Source organism: Giraffa tippelskirchi, chromosome 10 (assembly GCF_054371585.1).
Source record: "Giraffa tippelskirchi isolate mGirTip1 chromosome 10, T2T-mGirTip1v1.2.pri, whole genome shotgun sequence".
Lineage (NCBI taxonomy): Eukaryota > Metazoa > Chordata > Mammalia > Artiodactyla > Giraffidae > Giraffa > Giraffa tippelskirchi.
Window position 1 is genome coordinate 12,178,960 of NC_137284.1, and position 20,524 is coordinate 12,199,483.

General features: G+C 51.2%; 1 protein-coding gene across 1 annotated transcript; it reads right to left on the reverse strand.

Moving 5' to 3' along the window:
• Window positions 1-8,348: 8,348 nt before the first annotated feature.
• On the reverse strand, window positions 8,349-15,221 carry MS4A10 (membrane spanning 4-domains A10). Its single transcript, XM_081531140.1, has 6 exons — window positions 15,010-15,221; window positions 14,405-14,524; window positions 13,079-13,135; window positions 11,003-11,131; window positions 9,638-9,748; window positions 8,349-8,471 (listed from the first exon to the last, which is right to left on the reverse strand). The coding sequence occupies exons 1-6, from the start codon at window positions 15,205-15,207 to the stop codon at window positions 8,349-8,351; spliced, it is 738 nt and encodes a 245-aa protein (XP_081387266.1). The 5' UTR covers window positions 15,208-15,221.
• Window positions 15,222-20,524: the final 5,303 nt, after the last annotated feature.

A 20,524-nucleotide genomic window follows, 5' to 3' on the forward strand; every position in this document is an offset into this window, starting at 1 on the left:
CCAAGGATTGGCTACATCCTCTGTTAAGGACAACAGCCCCCTAGCATTAATGGCCTATGATATCATCTTTATCCCTTTTCCTAAACCCTGCCCTTGTCTTTATAACAGTCCTTTCTTTAAACCCTATTCTCATTACCCATGTTGAGTGTGCCTTCTGTTCCTATTGGGACCCATTGATGAAGGCTGTCCAGCAGCCTCACCTTTTGGATGTGAGCCTCACTCTTTCCCAAACTCATTCATTGCTCTCCAAAGCTCACTTTTATTGAATTTATGTGTTTATTTTACTGTGACCCCTGCTCTCTTAATTTCTGTAAATTCTGTGCACATTTCTATAGAGTGGGGCATCCCTCTGGCTCATGCTACAGTGGAAGCAGAGAAGAATGAAAATTCTACTCCATGTCCAATTAGAGTGCCTCATGCCCATTCAGACGGAGTTGCCCAGTGAGCAGAGATGACAGCAAGACAACCGGAATGCTCTGAAGGGACTAGTACAGAGGGGGATCGGGGAAGACAATTTCCAGGAGAGTGAAGACATCAATCTGCAAATTCAGTAATGCTCCCAACAATACCTTGCACCCTCTGAGGCACACTTTTTTATTTTTTAATACAGAATTTTAAAAATTATTGTTGTTGTTCAGTCACTAAATCATGTATGACTCTTTGTGACCCCATGGACTGCAGCACACCAGGCTTCCCTGTCCCTCACCATCTCCTAGAGTTGGCTCAGATTCATGTCTATTGAGTTGGTGATGCTATCTAACCATCTCATCCTCTGCCACCCTCTTCTCCTTTCGCCTTCGATCTTTCCCAAGTGTTAGGGTCTTTTCCGATGAGTTGGCTCTTCACATAAGGTATACTTATTTATTTATTAGGATCATTGATCTCCTTTGCGACATGTGAACTATTAGTTGTGGCATGTGGGATCTAATTCCCTGACCAGGGATCACATCCAGGCCTCCTGCATTGGGAACATGTAGCCTTAGCCACTGGACAACCAGGAAATCTCCCCTCTGGAGCTCCCAATTTATATCCAGACTAAGGCAGAGATTTGGTGAGAGTTGTGTTGCCATTGCTGGTTGAACCCTATTGTCCTTACTGTCTGGTTTATTTTACAAACAGAGCAATAAAAGATGTCTCCAGGCTGAAGGAGCATGTGGTCTAGTGGGGAAGATGCACATAGATGAGAGGACAAGCATCTGTGACCCTTGGACGTATCTTCCTGTTTCATGGGCCTTGCCTGACCAGCAGGGTACTCATTTCAATTTTTTAGAAGTTACATGACTTTGGAAGGGGGAAGCCCTCTCCAGTTGCAGCCATTTATGTTGACTTATACCCACTTTCTTCACTCATTTATACAATGTACCTGACCCCTGAAAGGCTCTGAGTTTGAGATCCTTAAAATGAAGAGCAGGGATTTCCCTGGTGCTCCAAAGGTTAAGAATCCACGCTTCAACTGCAGAGGGCACAGGTTTGATCCCTAGTTGGGGAACTAAGATCCTGCGAAGTGAGGGGAAAAAAAATAAAGATAAAATAACAGAAATTTTAAAAAACACATGTATTCATATCAGTTAATTAAAAAAAGGGGGGCACACCCTGAGAGCCAGTGTACTATGGGGGAGAGGAGTGTGGGTAAGGGGGTTCCACAGAGGTGTATGAGGGGGTGCGCTCTGGGGCTGGGGGCTTTCCAGGCAGAATAACCAGACGGACAGTGGAGCGGAGACATGGGACACTGTGTGTCGGGGCAGGGGGACACCAGATGTCCTGTGGTTGCTGTGAGGCAATTCTGGAAAGGAGAGAAGAATGGTGGGGTCCTCTAGTGGCTGCAAAGACCACCCTGGAGGGATGTGTGTGTAACAGACATATTTTCTCAGGCTTCCTTCTCGCCCCCAGAAACCAGCTGCGCCCCTAGGGCCAGGGGTGCGCTCTCTGGAATCACAGGTGAGTGGGCCCCCAATGAGTCAGGCTGCCAGGGGACCCCCTGCTCCCTTCTTCCTTCCTTTCTTCCCCTTCCTCAGAGCCTCCCAAGCCAAGTTCTTCCAGACAAGAAGGAAGATCCAGCTCCTGGGAACTCCTCCAGAGGAATTTCTCAGGGATTTGGGGTAGAAGTACAGTTAATCTTCACTTCCAGGGTCTGTTTGTTCCCATTTTCTTGAACCCAGCTCTTGGAATTGTGGCAGCTTATTTCATGGCTACAGCCTGGTTATCATGTAGTTAACGTCTTCTACCTGGTGGGGGTTTCAGTATTTACATAACAGCTCACAGGATATGGCTCAGAATATTATCTGTAGCCCTTAAGAAGGAACTGAAGGTCCTTGACTATGCTTAGTGACTCAGCTATTATTATCTAGTCTTGTTGGATGGTTTTCCTTTGTTTCTGCATATTCTCACTTCTCAGATTAAACTTATTCTTTGGCTAAAGGTTTTCCTTTTCATTCCATTCATACTGTTCATGGGGGCTCTCGAGGCAAGGACACTGGAGTGGTTTGCCATTCCCTCCTCCAGTGGACCATGTTTTGTCAGAATGCTTCACTATTACCAGTCCATCCTGGGTGGCCCTGCACAGCATGGCTTGTAGCTTCATTGAATTACACAAGCCCCTTGGCCATGACAAGGCAGTGATCCATGATGGACATGAATTTGAGCAAACTCCGGGAGACAGTAAAGGACAGAGAAGGCTGGCATGCTGCAGTCCGTGGGGTTGCAAAGAGTCGTACATGACATAGCGACAACACCAACAACAAAGGCTGTCCACAGACAAAAAGCAGCCCAAGAGCACATGGAGCAAGGACCACAGGGTCCTGCTCTGTTTCCCCCTCACCTTGTCCACAAGCTGATGCTCCAGAGTGAGCCCTGACGGAAGTGGATGTGCTGCTCCCTGGTTGGTCTGGTTTGTCTTACCTGTACTTCAGGGTAATTGATGGCACTTTGAGGACAAGTCCCTACTTGACTTGGACCCCACATGATTGTCTTCGCCTGCTCAGGCTGCTATAATAGAGGACCATAGACCAGGTGACTTAACCAGCAAATGATTATTTCTCCAGTTACTGCAGCATGGAAATCTGACTTCAGGGTGTTAACATGTCAGGTTCTGGTGAGGGCCCTCTTCCTGGTCTGCAGCCAGCTGCCTTCTTGATATATCTTCACATAGTCAAGATTAGAGAAAGCATGGGACTTTCTTGATGGTCCAGTGGTTAAGAATCTGCCTTCCAATGCAGGGGATGCAAGTTCAATCTCTAGCCTGGGAACTAAGATTCCACATAACTCAGAGAAAATAAGCCTGTTCGCCACAACTAAAGAACCCATGTATGCCAACAAAGACTCAGTGCAGACCGCCCAAAAAAGAACAGAGAGAGTTGCAAGGTCTTTCCTGTCTCTAAGGGCACTAATCTCATCATGAGGACACCACCCTCATGACCTAAGGACCCACCCCCAGAAGCCCCATTTCCCAACACCATCGCATGGGAGATTAGAGTTTCAAATATGAATTTTGAGTGGGGACACAAATGTTCAATCCCTGTGTGTGTTAGTCTCTCAGTTGTGTCTGACTCTTTTTGACCCCATGGACTATAGTGGGCCAGGCTCCCTTTGTCCATGGAATTCTTCAGACAAGAATACTGGAGTGGGTTGCCATGCCTTTCTCCGGGGGATCTTTCTGACCCAGGGATCTAACATGGGTCTCCCACATTGTAGGCATGCTGCTGCTGCTGCTGCTAAGTCGCTTCAGTCGTGTCTGACTCTGTGTGACCCCATAGAGGGCAGCCCACCAGGCTTCTCTGTCCATGGGATTTTCCAGGCAAGAACACTGGAGTGGGATGCCATTGCCTTCTCTGCATTGTAGGCATATTCTTTACCATTTGAGCTACCCAGAAAGCTATTATCTGACCATCACTCACTTTGGGCACTAACCTCTTTGTAAAGGGGACTTCCTATATGTGGAGGCTGGAATTCCCTCTCCCCTACCTCTGGTGCCTTTGCCCACACCATTTCCCTCTGTCAAGACGCCATTCCCTCCTCTGAGGCTCTGCAAGTTCTGCAGTCCTCCTGCAGCATGGCCCTGGCTGCCCTGTCCCCTCTGTGTTCCCACCACACCCTGCCGTGTGTGTCCTAATTTCACTATGCTGTCCTGTGTTTATCTCTCACTCCCCAGAGCCATTCAAGAAGGAATTTTCCATCTCTATTTCAAGGAGGTGAAGGGGCTGGACTTGTCAGTCTATCAAACAAAGGCTTGAGTACCACTTCTGCCACCTAGGAGTTGCATTACACAACCTCTTTAGGCTGCAGTGATCTGTAAAATTGGGGAAACCCCAGACCTTTCCTTATAAGATCCTGGAGGACTAAGAGACGGTGCTAACAAATTGGTCAGTCACCTCTGATGTAAATAAACCAACAAACAGAGGGAGCACTGCAGAGTGGTCATCAGTTCAGGGTCTGGCATCTGACTGAGGATAATTCCTGGTTCTACCACTCCCTTGCTGTGTGACTTCAGTAAATTAGACAACCTCTCTGTGTTTGAGTTACCTCAACCATAAACTCATTTTTGTGAGGATTTCTTATAAAAGACCTAGGATGGTGGCTGGTGTAGTGAAAACACTCAATCAAGGTTAGTTACCAGAGTGGAATAAAATTCATTAACGTGTGGTTGTTTGTTTCGCACCAGCCAAAGATAATTCTACAACGTCTACCCCTCTCTGCAGCTTCTTTGTGTCTGTGTGTCAATTTGGTGAGGCTACTGTTCCCAGTTATTCAATCAAACACTCAGCTGGGTATGGCTGTGAAGGTATTGTGTAGCTGTGATTGCATCCACAGTCAGTCAACCGTTAGGTAAGGGAGATTTTCCTGGATAACCTGGGTGGGATCTGATCCAATCAGCTGAAAGGATTAAAGAGTGGAACTGAGGATTTCCTGGTGAAAAGAAACTCCCCTGTGCATGACAGATCCATGCCTGGAAGATCCAGCATGTCCTTTCTGACTACCTGCCCAGCCCTACAACCCCAGGAGCCAATTCTCTGTAACAAATCTCAATGAGCAGGCAGTTTGCTACTGGATGAATTCAGGGCAGCAGGATGCTGGGAAGGGAGCGGGGAGGCGGGGAGGGAGTGATGGTGGCCCTCTGGAGGTGGTGGGGAGGCAAGGGAGTGGGCTGAAGGCTGAGGCAGCACGGACACTATGCCCGGGAATGCCCTTCTCCTGGTCAGCGCTGGGCAGTCTTCAGTCCTCCATTAATACAACCTCCAGAGAAAAGGCTGAGTTGCACCCCGTCCCTGACTCTGCCCGCCCCGTGTTCCACATCAGGTCCTGCTACATTCTTCCTAACCCCTCTCGGTTTCCCTTCCAGTAGCTATGTGTCTATTGGTGTAATTGTTTGGCTACTGCCTGTCTCCCCCACCAGAATCTAATCTCAAAGAGCTTGAAGACTGTGTAAGGGTTTGCTGGGGATGATCCTCTCCCCTCCCCAGAGGTGGAGCAGGTGAAGTGCCATCTTTACCTGGGGAAGGAGGGAATGAATGAATGCGAGGCTGCCCTGCCTCCATCACCTGCCTTGGGAGTGTGGGGAAGGAGGAGGGGCATGACTTAGTGGTTTCTCCAGTTCTCCAGTGGGGGTGGGGTTAGCGTTTGCAGGATTATCCCAAAGACATGAGACCATAGGTTTGGGGAAAGCTTAGGGTGGGGATTGTCTGCAGTCAGTGATCAGCCTTGTTCCTGCTCTCAGGCTCCCAGGAAAGAGGATGGGCAAGGCTGTGGAGTACCACGTGGTGAGCAGGGCTAGAATCTGCTCCCACGTCTCCAGACAGCCATGCTGCCCATCACACCCTTTCTTTCACCTTTTCATTGTTAGTTGCTCAGTCACGTCCAACTCTTTGCAACCCTGTGGACTATAGCCTGCCAGGCTCCCCTGCCCATGGAATTCTTCAAGCAAGAATACTGCAGTGGGTAGCCGTTCTCTTCTCCAGGGGATCTTCCCAATCCAGGGATCGAACCCCCAGTCTCCCTCATTGTAGAAAGATCCTTTACTGTCTGAGCCACCAGGGCCTTTTTGGCATGCGCCTCAAAGACCACATTTGTCTCAAACATTTGTATGGTTCTTGGCTGTCTGTGGAGCTTCCATGGAGTCCAGTGACTTTTATCAATACTTCACTTTCTGTTCTAAAGCAAACTGCAACCTGCAGAAGCTGCAGGTCAGAAGAAGAGAAAAAGGTAAGTCAGTGGCTGAAGCCAGAGGTGACAACCAGAAGCAGCAACAGGGGAGGTGACAAAGCAGATAGGAGAATTTGAAGAACTTCAAACCCTGGGAATATTTGGGGCAAGGGCAGGTGATCTTGAGGGCATCCATGTACAGAGGAGTTTTATAAGACTGCACAGAGAATTCTATTTCAGACAACCGAAAACCTGGGCTACAACCACTTGGGAAATGGTCCATCTAGGAGGACAGGGCTCCCATGAGCTGCGAAGGCTGACTTTGCTATGTAGCCAGGAATTGTAGCTGCCCACACCTGCAGGTCTCATCTGACCAGTGAAAGTGCAGGTCCCCAGGAGCAGGGGCTGTGCTAGAGCTGTGTTAGGGCAATGTCAGGAGGCAGCCCTTCAGTTTGGAGCCAGATTGTCTATTTCCAAATCTCATCTCTGCCACTTGGTTTATTTTTTAAAAATTTAATTGACATATAGATGATTTACAATGCAGTGTTAATTTCTGCTGTATAGCAAAGTGACTCAGTTATACACATATATATTCTTTTATATGCTTTTCCATTGTGGTTTTTCACAGGATATTGAATATAGTCCCTATGCTATACAGTATTGTTGTTTATCCATCCTCTATATAATAGTTTGTGTCTCTAGTCCCAAACTCCCACTCCATCCTTCCCCCACTCCCCTCTCCCTTGGCAACCACAAGTCTGTTCTTTATGTTCTGTTTCTGGTTCATAGACAGGTTAATTTGTGTAGTATTTTAGGTTCCACATATAAGCAATAGCATATGGTATTTGTCTTTCTCTTTTTGACTTACATCACTTAATAGGATAATCTCTAGGTCCATCCGTGTTGCTGCAAATGTATAGCTGGTTACCTTTGGACAACCCTGCTTAACTTCTCCGATCCTGCGTGAAATGGGGGTGGTAACAAAACCTACATCGTAGATTGATGGGAGGATTAGATGACATCATCAATGGGCCAGAGTCAAAGCCCAGTAAGGATTCAAAGAGCGAGCTCTGCAAATCCATGTGGAGAGCGTCCAGGTGGAGGAAGGGCAAGGGGATGGCTCAGAGGCAGGGGTGAGCCGGGGATGTGTGTGGGACCACCAGGAAGCCAGGTGGCGGGACAGAGTGGGCAAGAGGCAGAGGGAAGCAGGTGAGATCACAGAGGTGGGGCAGCAAGTTGCTTTTATTTTTTTCTTTACTGTGTTTACATGATTTTTGTGGTTGGCTTCTTTTTATGGAAAGATACTGACTTCCTGTTTGTTGCAGATACAAAGTACCCAGTTAACTTTATTATATGTGAGAAAAAAGGCAATTTAAGGAAACAAATGGAATACAGTACAGTAAAGCAAACTCATGGAGACTGTTCCTGGATGACTGAAATTTGGGAAATGAGAAAGGTGGGTCTCTTCCCACCCCCAACCTCATTCACTCAGCCCAAGTAGGTGCAGAATTTTGAGGCTGAAACTTCACGAGAACCTCAGATGTCACAGCTGGGATTCTGAACTTGTCTCAGATCTCAGAGCTTTCCAGCTGGATCACCTCACCCGCCCACCACCTTACTGTACAGATGGAGACACTGAGGCCGGGGTGGGGGGAGGGAGGGGCAGGGAGACACACTGACGGTTTGGTGGGAAGAGCTGGTCAGTTTCTGTCTGACTCAATGCCTCTGCTGCCCTCCACCCCCACCCCCACCCCAGAATTCAGAGATTCAGATGCCCAAGTTCTCGCAGACACCTCTCGGTAGGATGAGTTGAGGGGAGAAGGTGCCTCCCTGGGTTCTCAGGGACCTTCTCGGGCTCCACTCCGCCCCACGTGGGCACGCTCCTGGTGCACCCATCATTGACTGGCGGAAGCAGAACGGTGAGGAGGGTGCCGGGGGCTGCTGGCCCAGAGGTCCACTCCTGGGGCTGGCCAGGAGGGTGGGCAGGACCCGGCTGTGCTCTGGTCCAGTGGAAATGTTACAGCAGGTGGGGGCCTCGAGATTCCTTCTGGGCTGAGGGGCTGGACTGGGTCCTTGGTTCGGTGGCCAGCATGGGACAGACATTTCTAGCAACAATACTGTTTGCGCTTTCCTGGTAACTGCCCCTTGGAACCAGTACATATCAGCCAGGGAGATGGGGTGAACTTGGACAGTGTGGGGATCCCAGGGCCTCTTCACCTCCTCTCCTGTTTGTCCTGCAGGTCGCCTAGAGTGACATCCTCGTAGGATGGTGGAGGCATCATTGACTGCTCCTTGAGCTCCAATGGTGAGTCGGGGACAAGGGGCAGGTCATCCTCCTGCCAAAGAGAGAAGCCACTGTCCCTGATGCTCAAATGTGAGCAGCAAGCGGTGATCAACAAAGCCCTTCCCGATGGCTCACTTGTTGGAGCCTCAAGTCCCCATGAAGTTGGGGAAACGGACACAAGCAAGGCCCCTTCTAGCTCTCTGATGCCTTAACAAGAAGACTTCCTGCCAGACAGCCAGGCAATGACTGAGACAACTTATTTGCTTGGTGTGAGTAAAACTCAAATGCAAAGCCATGTCCGTGCTGTGTGAAAACTTGGAACATTATGACCCTAACATGAAAACAATTGAAGTGTTAACCTTGCAGAATTATGGGGAATTTAGACCATACTTTTTTTTTTTTTTTACGGCTTTCTACACTTAAGATTATAGTGTGAGCTTTTTTTTTCCCTTCAAAGAAATGAGTCCAGGAAATCACTTCTGGGGTGGGGAGAAACTAGTCTTTTATTTCGAAATCTTTTTGGCCCCAGCCTGCCATTCTGCCAGCCTCACAAGTACTCGAGGGCTTGGCTCTGGGTGAAACATGCCTCAGACTGAGTCCTGGATTTCCTTACAGTTCTCTGACCTTGGAAAGTGACATGGCCTCTCTAAGTTTTGGTTTACTTATCTGTAGAATGGGGGGAAGGTCAGTGCCCACTTCAAAGGGCAGTTGACAAGATTATGTTAAATAAGTCATGTTTCTCTCATATGTTTAACAGAGAGGGTACTTGGTATCCCCAAACTTCTCAGTCCCTGTGATCCCCCCTTTGCTGGTCCCACCACAGCCACACCCCACAACGTACTGTGGCTCTACCAGCCTTCCCTGGCAGGTCTCTGAGCCATTGCCCCTGCTGTTCCCTCTACTGCGGATCCCTCTCCCATCCCACCTGCAGGTCCAGATCCTGCCCGTCTCCACGGATCTCCCCCATAAGGTCTCCAAGGGCTTGAGAGCTGGGAGCACAGTGGCCTGTTGGTCTGAGCATCCGTGGCCTTTTCTCCTCGGTGGCCCCACGTTTTTCACCTCGAATTGGCACCCTCCCCCGTCCCATGCCTTGTCTCCCCTACTAGACTGTGGGCTGCCTCTGTGTGTGGTCCCACTTACTGGGCAACCCCCCTCTGCCTGATGCTCCCCTTTCTGTGCCCTCTGTAGCCTCGTTCCCCATCTCCTGGAGGCCCTCACCTCTGCAGATAGGCGGGCATCCCTGTATGCCATGACGGCCATGAGCCCCGGAAGGAAGACCTCCACACAGGTGACACAGAGCAGGGCCAGCACTAGCCTCTGGATGTGGACCTGGGAGGGAGAGAGGGGATGGAGAGGCAGGTAAGCTTTCGTTGGGTGTCTGCACCCATCACCTGGAAACAGGCAGCGGTCAGACCTGCCAGCAGGGACAGTGGGGTTTCAGCTCCCAGGTGTGCCCAGGAGGCAAGGAGTGGCTTGGCTCTATGCCTAGCACTGGGTACCCACGGGTCCTTGGTGAGTAGTGTCTGAGGACTGGGGTTTTCTCATGGGCCCCTGGTAGAAAGGCAGGTGGTCTTCAGCATCATCTCATCCAATCCCACTTAGACGAGGATATCTAAGCTCAGGGAGAAGCAGCATCGCTTACGGCAGGGGAGGAGAAGGTCTGGGGTGAGGATCACCATACAACTGGGAGATCTCTTGGGGACATGAGCAGCCGGTAGGGAACGTGTGCATGTGTGTGTCTGTGCACGCGTGTCCTTGTGTGTGCTCAACCTGTGTGAGCATGGTGGAGGGCAATAAGGAATAGTGAACCACCGTGTTCAGAATACTTAGAAAGTGACCTTGAGGTCAGCAGCCACCCACATGGAACAGCTGGCCCACCTTCTGCTTCAGGGGTGCGTGAGTCTGTGCTAAGTTGCTTCAGTCATGTCCGACTCTTTGCGACCCCGTGGACTGTAGCCTGCCAGGGTCCTCTGTCCATGGGATTCTCCAGGCAAGAATACTGGGATGGGTCGCCATGCCCTCCTCCTGGTTCAGGGGAGGCTGTGGCTAAAAAAGCACTGAGCCTGAAGTCTAGACCCCGCTGAGTCCTCACTGCACCCCGGCCTTGTTGTGTGGCCTTGATCCACTAGTTTAGCTTCTCTGGACCTCAGTGTTCACTTCCATAAAACGGGGGTAACAAGGTGAACTCGGCCAGCTCTGCAAGGCTGCTGTGAGGTTCACAGATATTGGAGTCACTGAGGCTATGCTATTTATAGAGCCTTGAACAAGGAATCAGCAGTCCTAGATTATGGTCCTGAATTTGCTGCCAGCTTGCTACTTAACATCAGGCGGGCCCCTCCTCCTCTCTGGGCTTCAGTTTCCTTAACTATTAAAGTGGGAGCAGCGAGTCCAGGCCCTGTCTAGCTCCTTGATGCTGACCAGCGAGAAAGCCAATATCATCTCTGTACCATGGGGTGGGGGGATGGGCTGGCCACCCATGCTGGGCTCCAGATGAGGTTTTCTGAGAGCTAGAAACTTCCTCTGAGCCAAGCCCAAGGCAGGCCTTCCTGAAAGTCAGAGGACCCTTGGGGGCCGGGCACTCACGGTATCATTGGGGTACGGTTTCCAGATGGGGAACTCAAACGGAGTCTCCAGAAAAAGGTCCTTGGCAATGACAAAGAGGCCAGCCAACACGCAGAGGAAGCTGATGGAGTTTGCTACCAGGCACACCTTCTATAAGCAAAGAAGAATAACAATCATTGTCCAAAGGCTACAGATGGGGTCTAAGTCCTCCTCCCCGGCCAGGCAGTAGCTCACCCTGTGACCTCAGGAAAACGCTGCCCATCTCTGGGCCCGAGGCTTCTCATGCTAACACGTCTTTCTGAGCCAGCTGACCACCAAGGAGGCCCCCACCACCCCTCATCATCTATGACAGGGTCCCCAAGCTCTGCGTTCTAATGCCTGATGATCTGAGGTGGAGCCGACGTAGTCATAGCAATGAAGTATGCAATAAATGTAATGTGTTTGAATCATTGTGAAACCTGTCATCCCCCACCCCCCCCCCGCCGTCTGTGGAAAAAAAGATTGGGGACCACTGTTCCGCTGGATGGGATCAGGAGAACCAAAGGACTGCCGCTGGGTCCCTAGGTTTTGTAACAAAGAAGGATGTTCCCACCACCATCTCCCTCTCAAAGCTGTCCCAGTCATCTTGGCATCAGATATGCCAACTAATGCTTGCAATGCAGGAGACCTGGGTTCTATCCCTGGGTTGGGAAGATCCCCTAAAAAAGGGAACAGCTACCCACTCCAGTATTCTGGCCCAGAGAATTCCTTGGACTGTATAGTCCATGGGGTCTCCAAGAATTGGACATGACATGTCTGAGCGCCTTTCACTTTCACTTTCTCAGGCATCCAAATGTTGCCTTCCTCCACAGGAAAGGACAGGACGAGCCCCTACGGCCCTCTATCCTCTCTCACTCAGGTCTGCCTCCTCCCCAACCCACTGTGGCCCCAGAAATTCCTCTGTTCGTCCTTATCTTGGCTTATTTGTGCATTATTCCATGAGCCTCTTGCCAAGTGCAAACCCCTGTAGCAGGGAAAGAGTATGAACAGAAGGCTTCTCCAAGCCCTGGTGCTAGAATGGATTTCTCTGCAGTAAGTGTTTCCCTACGTTCAGGTGTAGGAAGTGGGGACGCTTTTGGTTCTGCAAGGGGCCTAGCCCAGGAGGAAGAGCCAGGGCTTTTCCAAGCATCTCCTGCCTCTGCTCTGGGCAAATGGCACTACACCCTTGTGATCTGATCCCTGAGAGGGCAAGGGGCAGCCACCGCCCAGCCCAGGCTGGGGAGACATGAGTGTGGACATGAGCTTGGGGGTGGAGGATGGGCTGAGGCCATGACACAGGATTGGGTGGATGGTCCTTCCATCCCCCAATCCACTTCCATCCACCCAGGCTTGTGAGGGTGCCCACTCTGCCTCCCTTGGCCACCCCAGACTAGAAAGATGCTCAGACACCTGCTGCCTAAACTTAGTGCATGGGAGAGGGAGACAGGAGACAGGGAGGTCCAAGGAGCTGTGGGGACACAGAAGCCAGCCATGGCAGATCAGGGAAGACTGCCTGGAAGAGGAGACATATAAGCTGAGCCTTGACAAATGATCAGAAGGAAGTCAAAGCCGGGAGAGAATGCCCAGTGGGGAGACGTAAGGTACTCTGGCAGAAAATAGCGCAGAGCAGGCAAGAAACAGCTGTGTCTGGCTGGGCCTTAGAGGTGACAGGTTGGTGGACTCCCAGCTGTGAGCTGGCATTCGGGACTCGCAGACTTGCTGACATGGGAGGTAAGCCGAGGGCACAGGGGAGCCGAGGGGAGATTGCCAGAATAGTCACCCAGGCTGCTGGGTGAACAGGCTGGGTGACAACTGCAGGCCTGGCCTGATGGGATGGTGGCCTGAGCTGGGGTGGAGGAAGGGCAGCAGGTGGAATGAAGGGCAGGGAGTTGGGGTGAGAGGACAGACCTCCAGGATGGGGGCTTTTCTGCTTGGACCCTCTGTGTCATCCAGAAGGCTTGTGCCCGCTCCTGGCAAATCCTGGCGAACTGCCTCTGGAATCCCCACTACACATGATGCCCTTTGCAATGTTAGCCCTGCCTTGGGATGGGAGAGAGTGGTCTTAACCCTCCAGCTTACCAGATAATTTTTCTGAAACGACTCCATTGTTGTTGCCAAGATCCCGGAAATGAGGAACTGCGGAACAGATTTGAAATAGTCTTAAGAGAGAGGCTGGGGTTCCTTGAAACCCACAAATTCCCTTCCCACTATGGTCTTAAAAAAGACAACCTATGGGAGCTGGTGGGATAGGGAACATCATTCCTCCAACAAAGGGAGCTCACCTGCCCCCACACGGTCCATCCCAGGCCCCCTTCCAGCCAAGCTACTCTTCTCTCCTGCTTCCCTAGTGTAGCAGCCCAGATCACCTCTCTGTGAGCAACTGAACTATGGCTTCCACTCCAAGCCTCGCTCCCTTCCTGAATCCTACAGTTTGGAGGATATTAGCTCTTGGTTCCAGGGTCTCTGGTATTTTTCTGCAATTATTCTTTCATATGTGTGCTGAGTGCCTACTATGCACCCATCACTGGGAGCACAGGGAGGGGTAGGCACCCATGTGGGGACAGTAGTTCCCTCACTGGGCACAGAAAGCTTGGGTGGGAGCTGTGGGGACAGAGGACTGAAGTGGCAGCGGGCAAGGGGCCAGGACAGGTGTCTGAGCGGGTATCTGGGAGCTGGTACTGGGTGTGGAAGCAGGACTCCACTGTGACCTGGGATAGAAGAGGATGCCCTGGGGAGCCTCCAGGGAAGTTGTGGGCAGTGGTCTCCTCTCTCCTCCCACCCTGGCCAACAGCCTTGTGCCCTGCAGACTGGCCCTGACAGAGACTCCGGGCATCAGGGATGTGTGGCTGGATCCAAAGTCTCCTGAGGAAGCCTGAGGAAGGTGCAGCCACCCCAGCTCACGTCCACCCTCCTCTGTCTGTGCTGGGTACACTTGGTAATTAGAGGAGGGTGCCAAGATCTTCCCTGGTGGCTCAGCAGTAAAGCATCCGCCTGCAATGCAGGAAACCTGGGTTCAATCCTTGGGTCAGGAAGATCCCCTGGAGGAGGAAATGGCAACCCACTCTAGTATTCTTGCCTGGAGAATCCCATGGACAGAGGAGCCTGGAGGGCTGCAGTCCACAGGGTCGCCAAGAGTCAGACACAACTGAAGCAACTTAGCACGCACGCACACTGAGAGCCCGGGGGCTGCTCTCTGGGGCTGCAGGCCCACAGGGGCCCCTGAGAAGGAGCTGCTTCCAGTGTGACTGAGAGAGTTGACTTAGAGCGAGGAGGCCGGGCAGAGGCTGAGGCGGCCTCCCTCCTGTTCACGCACTCCACCCCACCCTGCAACCCCTCCCGAATGCCAGGTCCTCTGGGCCTGCCTGCGCATTCCCAAAGCCGGCCCATATTTTGACATCTACTCACAGAGGCAGCCGCCCAGAATGGATACCAACACTTCAGCACCACCAGATGAAGGTTCTCGATGGCAGCCACCAGGTAACCTCCAATGAACAAGTACACCAGAGCGATGACCACATGGACGGCCTGGGCGAGACAGGGGCAGGGGACAGGGAGCCGCTGTCAAGGAACTGGCCCTAATGGAGATCGTTGAGCTCCTGGACCAGCGGGCTGCACAGAGCTCACTTCCTGCCTTCTAAGGGATCCTGGTGGGCCTGCAAGGAAGGACCGCTTCTCGGGAAGGCAGGTGGGAGTCACCTACCTGTCCTACCACCTGTGGTCATTGCAGTGTCTCTGGGGGCTGGGGAGATGGGAAAGAGAGGGGAAGGGGAGGAAGCTTCTTCTACTGAGGCTTCTATGAGCTACACTGAGCCAGTGTCATGTAGATGTAGACTGCCTCGCCCATCCCTCCAGGGATTTTTTAAATCTTAGAATGAGTGTTAAGCACTGTCTCAATCCCCCTCCATCCTCAGGTCTCCCTGCATTACCACCCCCACCCCTGCACCATGTGCCCCCTCCACCCCATTCTCTCCCCTGACCCCAGCACTGCACTGCAGGAAATGGACACTCACGCCCAGCTCCTTGAGAACGCGGCTACTTTTCCTGGGCTTCTCTTGGTGCCAGTTTGGAGGTGGGAGGTTAGGCTGGGTCACCTTCTGAGGTAGATCTGTCAGGCCAGGCGGGGTAGGGCTGCAGGCCTCCTTTGATGGATGTCCTTCAGCTTCTGACCTGGGAGTAACTGCGGCTGCTCCATTGGCTTCTGTCGCCATAACTCCAGCTGAGGACCTGGCTGCTGGCCAAGGAGAAAGGCTGGGTCAAAACTGTCTCATTTCTCGGGCTCGTGCCTGGGTGCCTGTCCCGTCTGCCCTCTGGACCAGGACTTTCCAGAACAGCAGTTGGCCTGAACTTACTTTGACCTGGAATCCGCTGGGTCTGGGAATGGGGAGAAGCTGAGTCACAGCCTCTGCCCCTTCTAGGGCAGAAAGACGAGGACCAGACACACTTCCCCATCATTGCAAGACAGATTGACCCCCACCCAAACTGTTTGACTGTAGTTTGGCCAAGAGCCCAGGGTGCAGGAGGCTTGGCCAAGTGGGGGAATCTTTGTAACCAGCCCCCATCCATTGGCTTCAATTCAGTTCAGTTCAGTTGCTCTGTCGTGTCCGACTCTTTGTGACCCCATGGACTGCAGCATGCCAGGCTTCCCTGTCCATCACCAACTCCTGGAGCTTACTCAAACTCATGTCCATCGAGTTGGTGATGCCATCCAACCATCTCATCTTCTGTCATCCCCTTCTCCTGCCTTCAATCTTTCCCAGCATCTGGGTCTTTCCCAATCAGTTGGCTCCTCGCCTCAGGTGGCCAAAGTACTGGAGTTTCAGCTTCAACATCACTCTTTTCAATGAATATTCAGGACTGATTTCCTTTAGGAGGGACTGGTTTGATCTTGCAGTCCAAGGGACTCTCAAGAGTCTTCTCCAACACCACAGTTCAAAAGCATCAATTCTTCAGCGCTCAGGTTTCTTTACAGTCCAACTCTCACATCCATACATGACTACTGGAAAAACCATAGCTTTAACTAGATGGACCTTTGTTGGCAAAGTAATGTCTCTGCTTTTTAATATGCTGTCTAGGTTGGTCATAACTTTTCTTCCAAGGAGCAAGTGTCTTTTAATTTCCATTGACTTAGGATGAGCCAAAAGAAGGCAGACTCACAGCCTCTTCCCTGGGGTAGAGGCTACCACCTGGAGTGATAGTGGTGGCTTTTGGGTGTGGGGCATGAGGGAACAGAAGGGAAGGAAACTTCTGCTGAGGGCTTACAAGGATCCAGCATGGAGCCATTTAGCAATGACAATAAATCAACATTTACAAGAGCTTACTCTGTTGCAAGCACCAGGATGAGCATTTTATATGCATTACCTGATTGTATCCTCATCTAAACCCTATGGGTTGTCCTTGCTCCCGTTTTGCAGAGAGGGCTCAGAGAGGTTAAGCCACCCGATGAAGGTCACACAGCCAGTAAATGACTGGACTGGGACTCAAAGCTGGGCAGATTGGCTCCAGAGCTTGTGGGCCTCCATCTTTTATGCACGATTGCCTTAATGAATAAAAATGAATGCTCTGGGTGTTTTAACAGGCATGAGAAAGGGATTGGAAGAAAACTTTGCAGGAGGCTGAAAGTGCCACTTGCTGAGGGGCTGGATGACTCTATCTATCAACTCCTGGGTTGATGCCAGGGCACTTCAGGGCCTGGGGGCTTCCTGGTGACTCAGTGAGAAAAGAGTTGGTGGGGGGCTGGGTTTGGGCTGTTTCTATTCTTTCTAGTAAAAAAGGGGGGGAGGTCATATTCTTCTTGATTTTAATTCTGTGTGAATTCAGAAGATCTTGCTTGAGCATCCACATTTTGCTGTTTTCCTATCAAGGAGGTAGGGATGCAGGAAGAGGGAAAGAAGTTGGGAGGAACAAGTAGTCCAGGTGACTAGATCCTGGACTGCGAGTCCTCCAGAGCCAAAGGGCCGGATGGGGCCCCAGGGTTGGTGAGCACCGGCTCTGTGTAGGCACTATTCGGGAGGCATTTTTGCATGCTGACCTCCCTCGATTCTCAGGAAGCTTACTAACTCTATTCCATAGAAAAGGAAAGAGGCTTAAAGAGATCAAGTGCTTTGGCCAAAGTCACACAGCAAGGAAGTGCCTGCGATTAGGACTGTGTGTATTGGTCCGACTCCAGTGCTCTGTGTCCAGGCTGCTGGGATGTGTGATCAGTATCTCTATCAGCCTGTGGTGACAACCCCTGGTTTAGTGGGGATGATTGAGAAGGCTGGGCCCCCCTCCTGGCTGGGCTCCAGAAGCAGAGCCCAGAGACAGTGGCGTGACTCTGTTCTGGGACCTGGGCCAGTCCTGCAAGGGAATCCATCACTATGTCAATCCCCAGAGCCCTTCTGACGCAGTGAGCTGGACCCAGGGGTGTGGTCGGTGGCAGAGGCCAGTATCATCATCCACTGACTGTAACCAGACTTCTCCCCTGCACCTCAACAGGCAGAACCTAGACCTGAGCCTCAGTGCCACTGGCAAGCACAAAAGAAGGAAGATTTCTTGGTGGAGGCATCTTAGATGAGACAGGTTGTCCAGGGAGATAGTGAGTGTCCCATCACTGGAAGGATGCTTCTACTTGGCTTTCATTTTTCAGGAAGCCAGAGTAACCTTTCTCAAAGTATGTTCCATGGAACACTGGTCCTAATGGATCAGTAGCAAAAGGGTTCCATGATCAAATAAGTTTGGGAAACCCTGGATATCTATCTTCATTTCCAATGAATGTTAAAGCATGTTAAAGGCTCTGAGAATTCCTGAAATGGAATAACTTTACTGTAATACTAAAGGCGTTTCCCAAACTTAAAAGGTCATGATAAATGAACATTTTTTTTTTTTCTCATAGTCCGATGATTTTACACACTTGGTACTCTGTGGGGAATATTTATGGACAAGTGGCCCTAAACTTATAAACTTAAAATTCTGGTCTTCTTTGTGGCTCAGATGGTAAAGAATCTACATGCAGTGTGGGAGAACCAGGTTCGATCCCTGGGTTGGGAAGACCCCTTGGAGAAGGAAATGGCCACCCACTCCAGTATTCTTGTCTGGAGAATTCCATGGACAGAGGAGCCTGGTAGTTTATAGTCCACAGGGTTGCAAAGAGTCAGACGTGACTGAGTGAATACCACACTTGCCCTCTTTTCGATTTTCTCACATGCATATCATGGTGGAGGCGGGGATTGGACTGTGGTCTCTAGGGTCACTTCCAACTCAGTAATTTTCTCATGAAACAGAAGGAACTTTAAACAGCAGGAGGGGAGAGAGGTGCAGAGGGCAGGCGTAGATAACCAGTCTCTTGTTTGTGAAGCTGAGATCCCGCCCTCCAAGAAGGACGTGGACTCTGGGTCCTCAGTAGGCAGATGCCCTGTTGTCCTGTCCACTGCACTGCCAGAACCTGGCATAGGCTGCTCAGGGGTGGAGGTGGCTGGGAGGGGAGATGGCAGGAGACTATTGTGGGCAGTGGAAGGAACATTTTTAGCCTTGACCCCTCTCCAGTCCCCTCAGCCAGCTTAGGACTCCCAGGTCCAGCCAGCCTGACACCGCAGGGAACCAACCAGGGCCCAAATGTATCCCCTTTGTACCTTCAGCTCCTGGGGGCAGGGCAGGCAAGGACAGTTGGAGGCAGGATCCTCCACTACCAACCCCTTCCTGAAGAATGGTCCAGATCATGCTGCTGCTCCTGCTGCTGCTAAGTTGCTTCAGTCGTGTCCGACTCTGTGCGACCCCAAAGACAGCAGCCCACCAGGCTCCCCTGTCCCTGGGATTCTCCAGGCGAGAACGCTGGAGTGGGTTGCCATTTCCTTCTCCAATGCATGAAAGTGAAAAGTGAAAGTGAAGTCGTTCAGTCATATCCGACTCTTAGCGACACCATGGACTGCAACCTACCAGGCTCCTCCATCCATGGGATTTTCCAGGCAAGAGTACTGGAGTGGGTTGCCATTGCCTTCTCCAGGTCCAGATCATGAGCACTAGACAAGCCTGGGCTGGATCCTGGCTCTGTTCCCATGAACTTTGACCTTAGGCAGGTCGAACGAGATGATAACATCTCAGCATCTTAGTCTCCTCACCTGTTATGTAAGGAGGGCCGGTGCCTATCCTGGGGGTAGGAGTGGTGCGGGCTGTGAGGCCTAAGCAGGGTAATGTGTGTAACGTACAGGGCCTGACGCTGGCTGGCATCACCTCCTGTCTTCTACTTGCCTAGAGTACTTCCACCGGGCTCCACTTTGTCCTGACTGTTTCCCTGTTAAGATCTGAGACACCCTGGTCTCATCATCAGAAGGGGTGGTTGTGGCAGGAGACAGCATCAGAACTCTGGGTTCTGGGGGTCGGAGAGAGGGATATGGGGAGGGCAAGAGAGCACCACGGATATAGAGCTAGTGCTCGGAGATTTATCTACAGAGTCCTGAGCTCAACACTGAGGGACTTAAATGGCACCCCAGGGACTTCCCTGGTGGTCCAGTGGTTTAGAATCCACCTTGTAATGCAGAGGATGCAGGTTTGGTCCTTGGTTGGGGAACTAGGGTCCCACATATTCTGGAGCAACTAAGGCTGCATGCTCTGGAGTCCATGTGCCCTAACTACCAAACTCATCTACCACAACTAGAGAGTCCACGCACCACAGTGAACAATCCTGTATGACATGACCAACAACCGGCATGCCACAACTAATACCCAATGCAGTCAAATAAGTGAATACAGATATACATATGCATATACACACACACACATACACATATATAGGGGCTTCCCAAGTGGCTCAGTGGTAAAGAACCTGCCACCAATGCAGGAGACACAAGAGACTTGGGTTTGATTCCTGGGTCAGGAAGAGCCCCTGGAGGAAAAAATGGCAACCTCCTCTCCAGCGTTCTTGCCTGGAGAATCCCATGAACAGAGCTTTAGTCCATGGGGTCACAAACAGTCAGACACGACTGAGCCAGTAGACAACAACAACTATATATATATATTTAGAATCTTTATATATATATAAAAGATTCTTAATCACACACACATAAAGACATTCCCTCCCCCAACCCTGTAGCCAGTGACTGGCTGGCATGGGGTAGAAAAGGCCTACCCCCTGGACTGACGGTGAGAACTAGTCTGTGCTTCTGAATTGACACCAGTGGGATCCGCTGAAACCAGCGGGCAGCTGAAACCACCTCTGTCCTTGGCTTATTTCTCCTGCCCTGTCCTGCTTCCCCTGATCTTCTCCTGAGACTCAGTTCAGTTCAGTTCAGTTCAGTCATGTCCGACTCTTTGTGACCCCATGGACTGCAGCATGCCAGGCTTCCCTGTCCATCACCAACCCCTGGAGTTTACTTAAACTCCTGAGACTGCTCCCTCATAAGCCAATTGTGCCAAATCCTTGTCTCAGCCTCTACTTCTAGATAACCTGATGGGAGAACCTCCTTCCATGTTTATGCTGTGGGGTCCACTCACCTGGCCCCGGGACCTCCACTCTGAGCTCCAACCAGATCGTGCCCTCTGGATCTGCCTCAG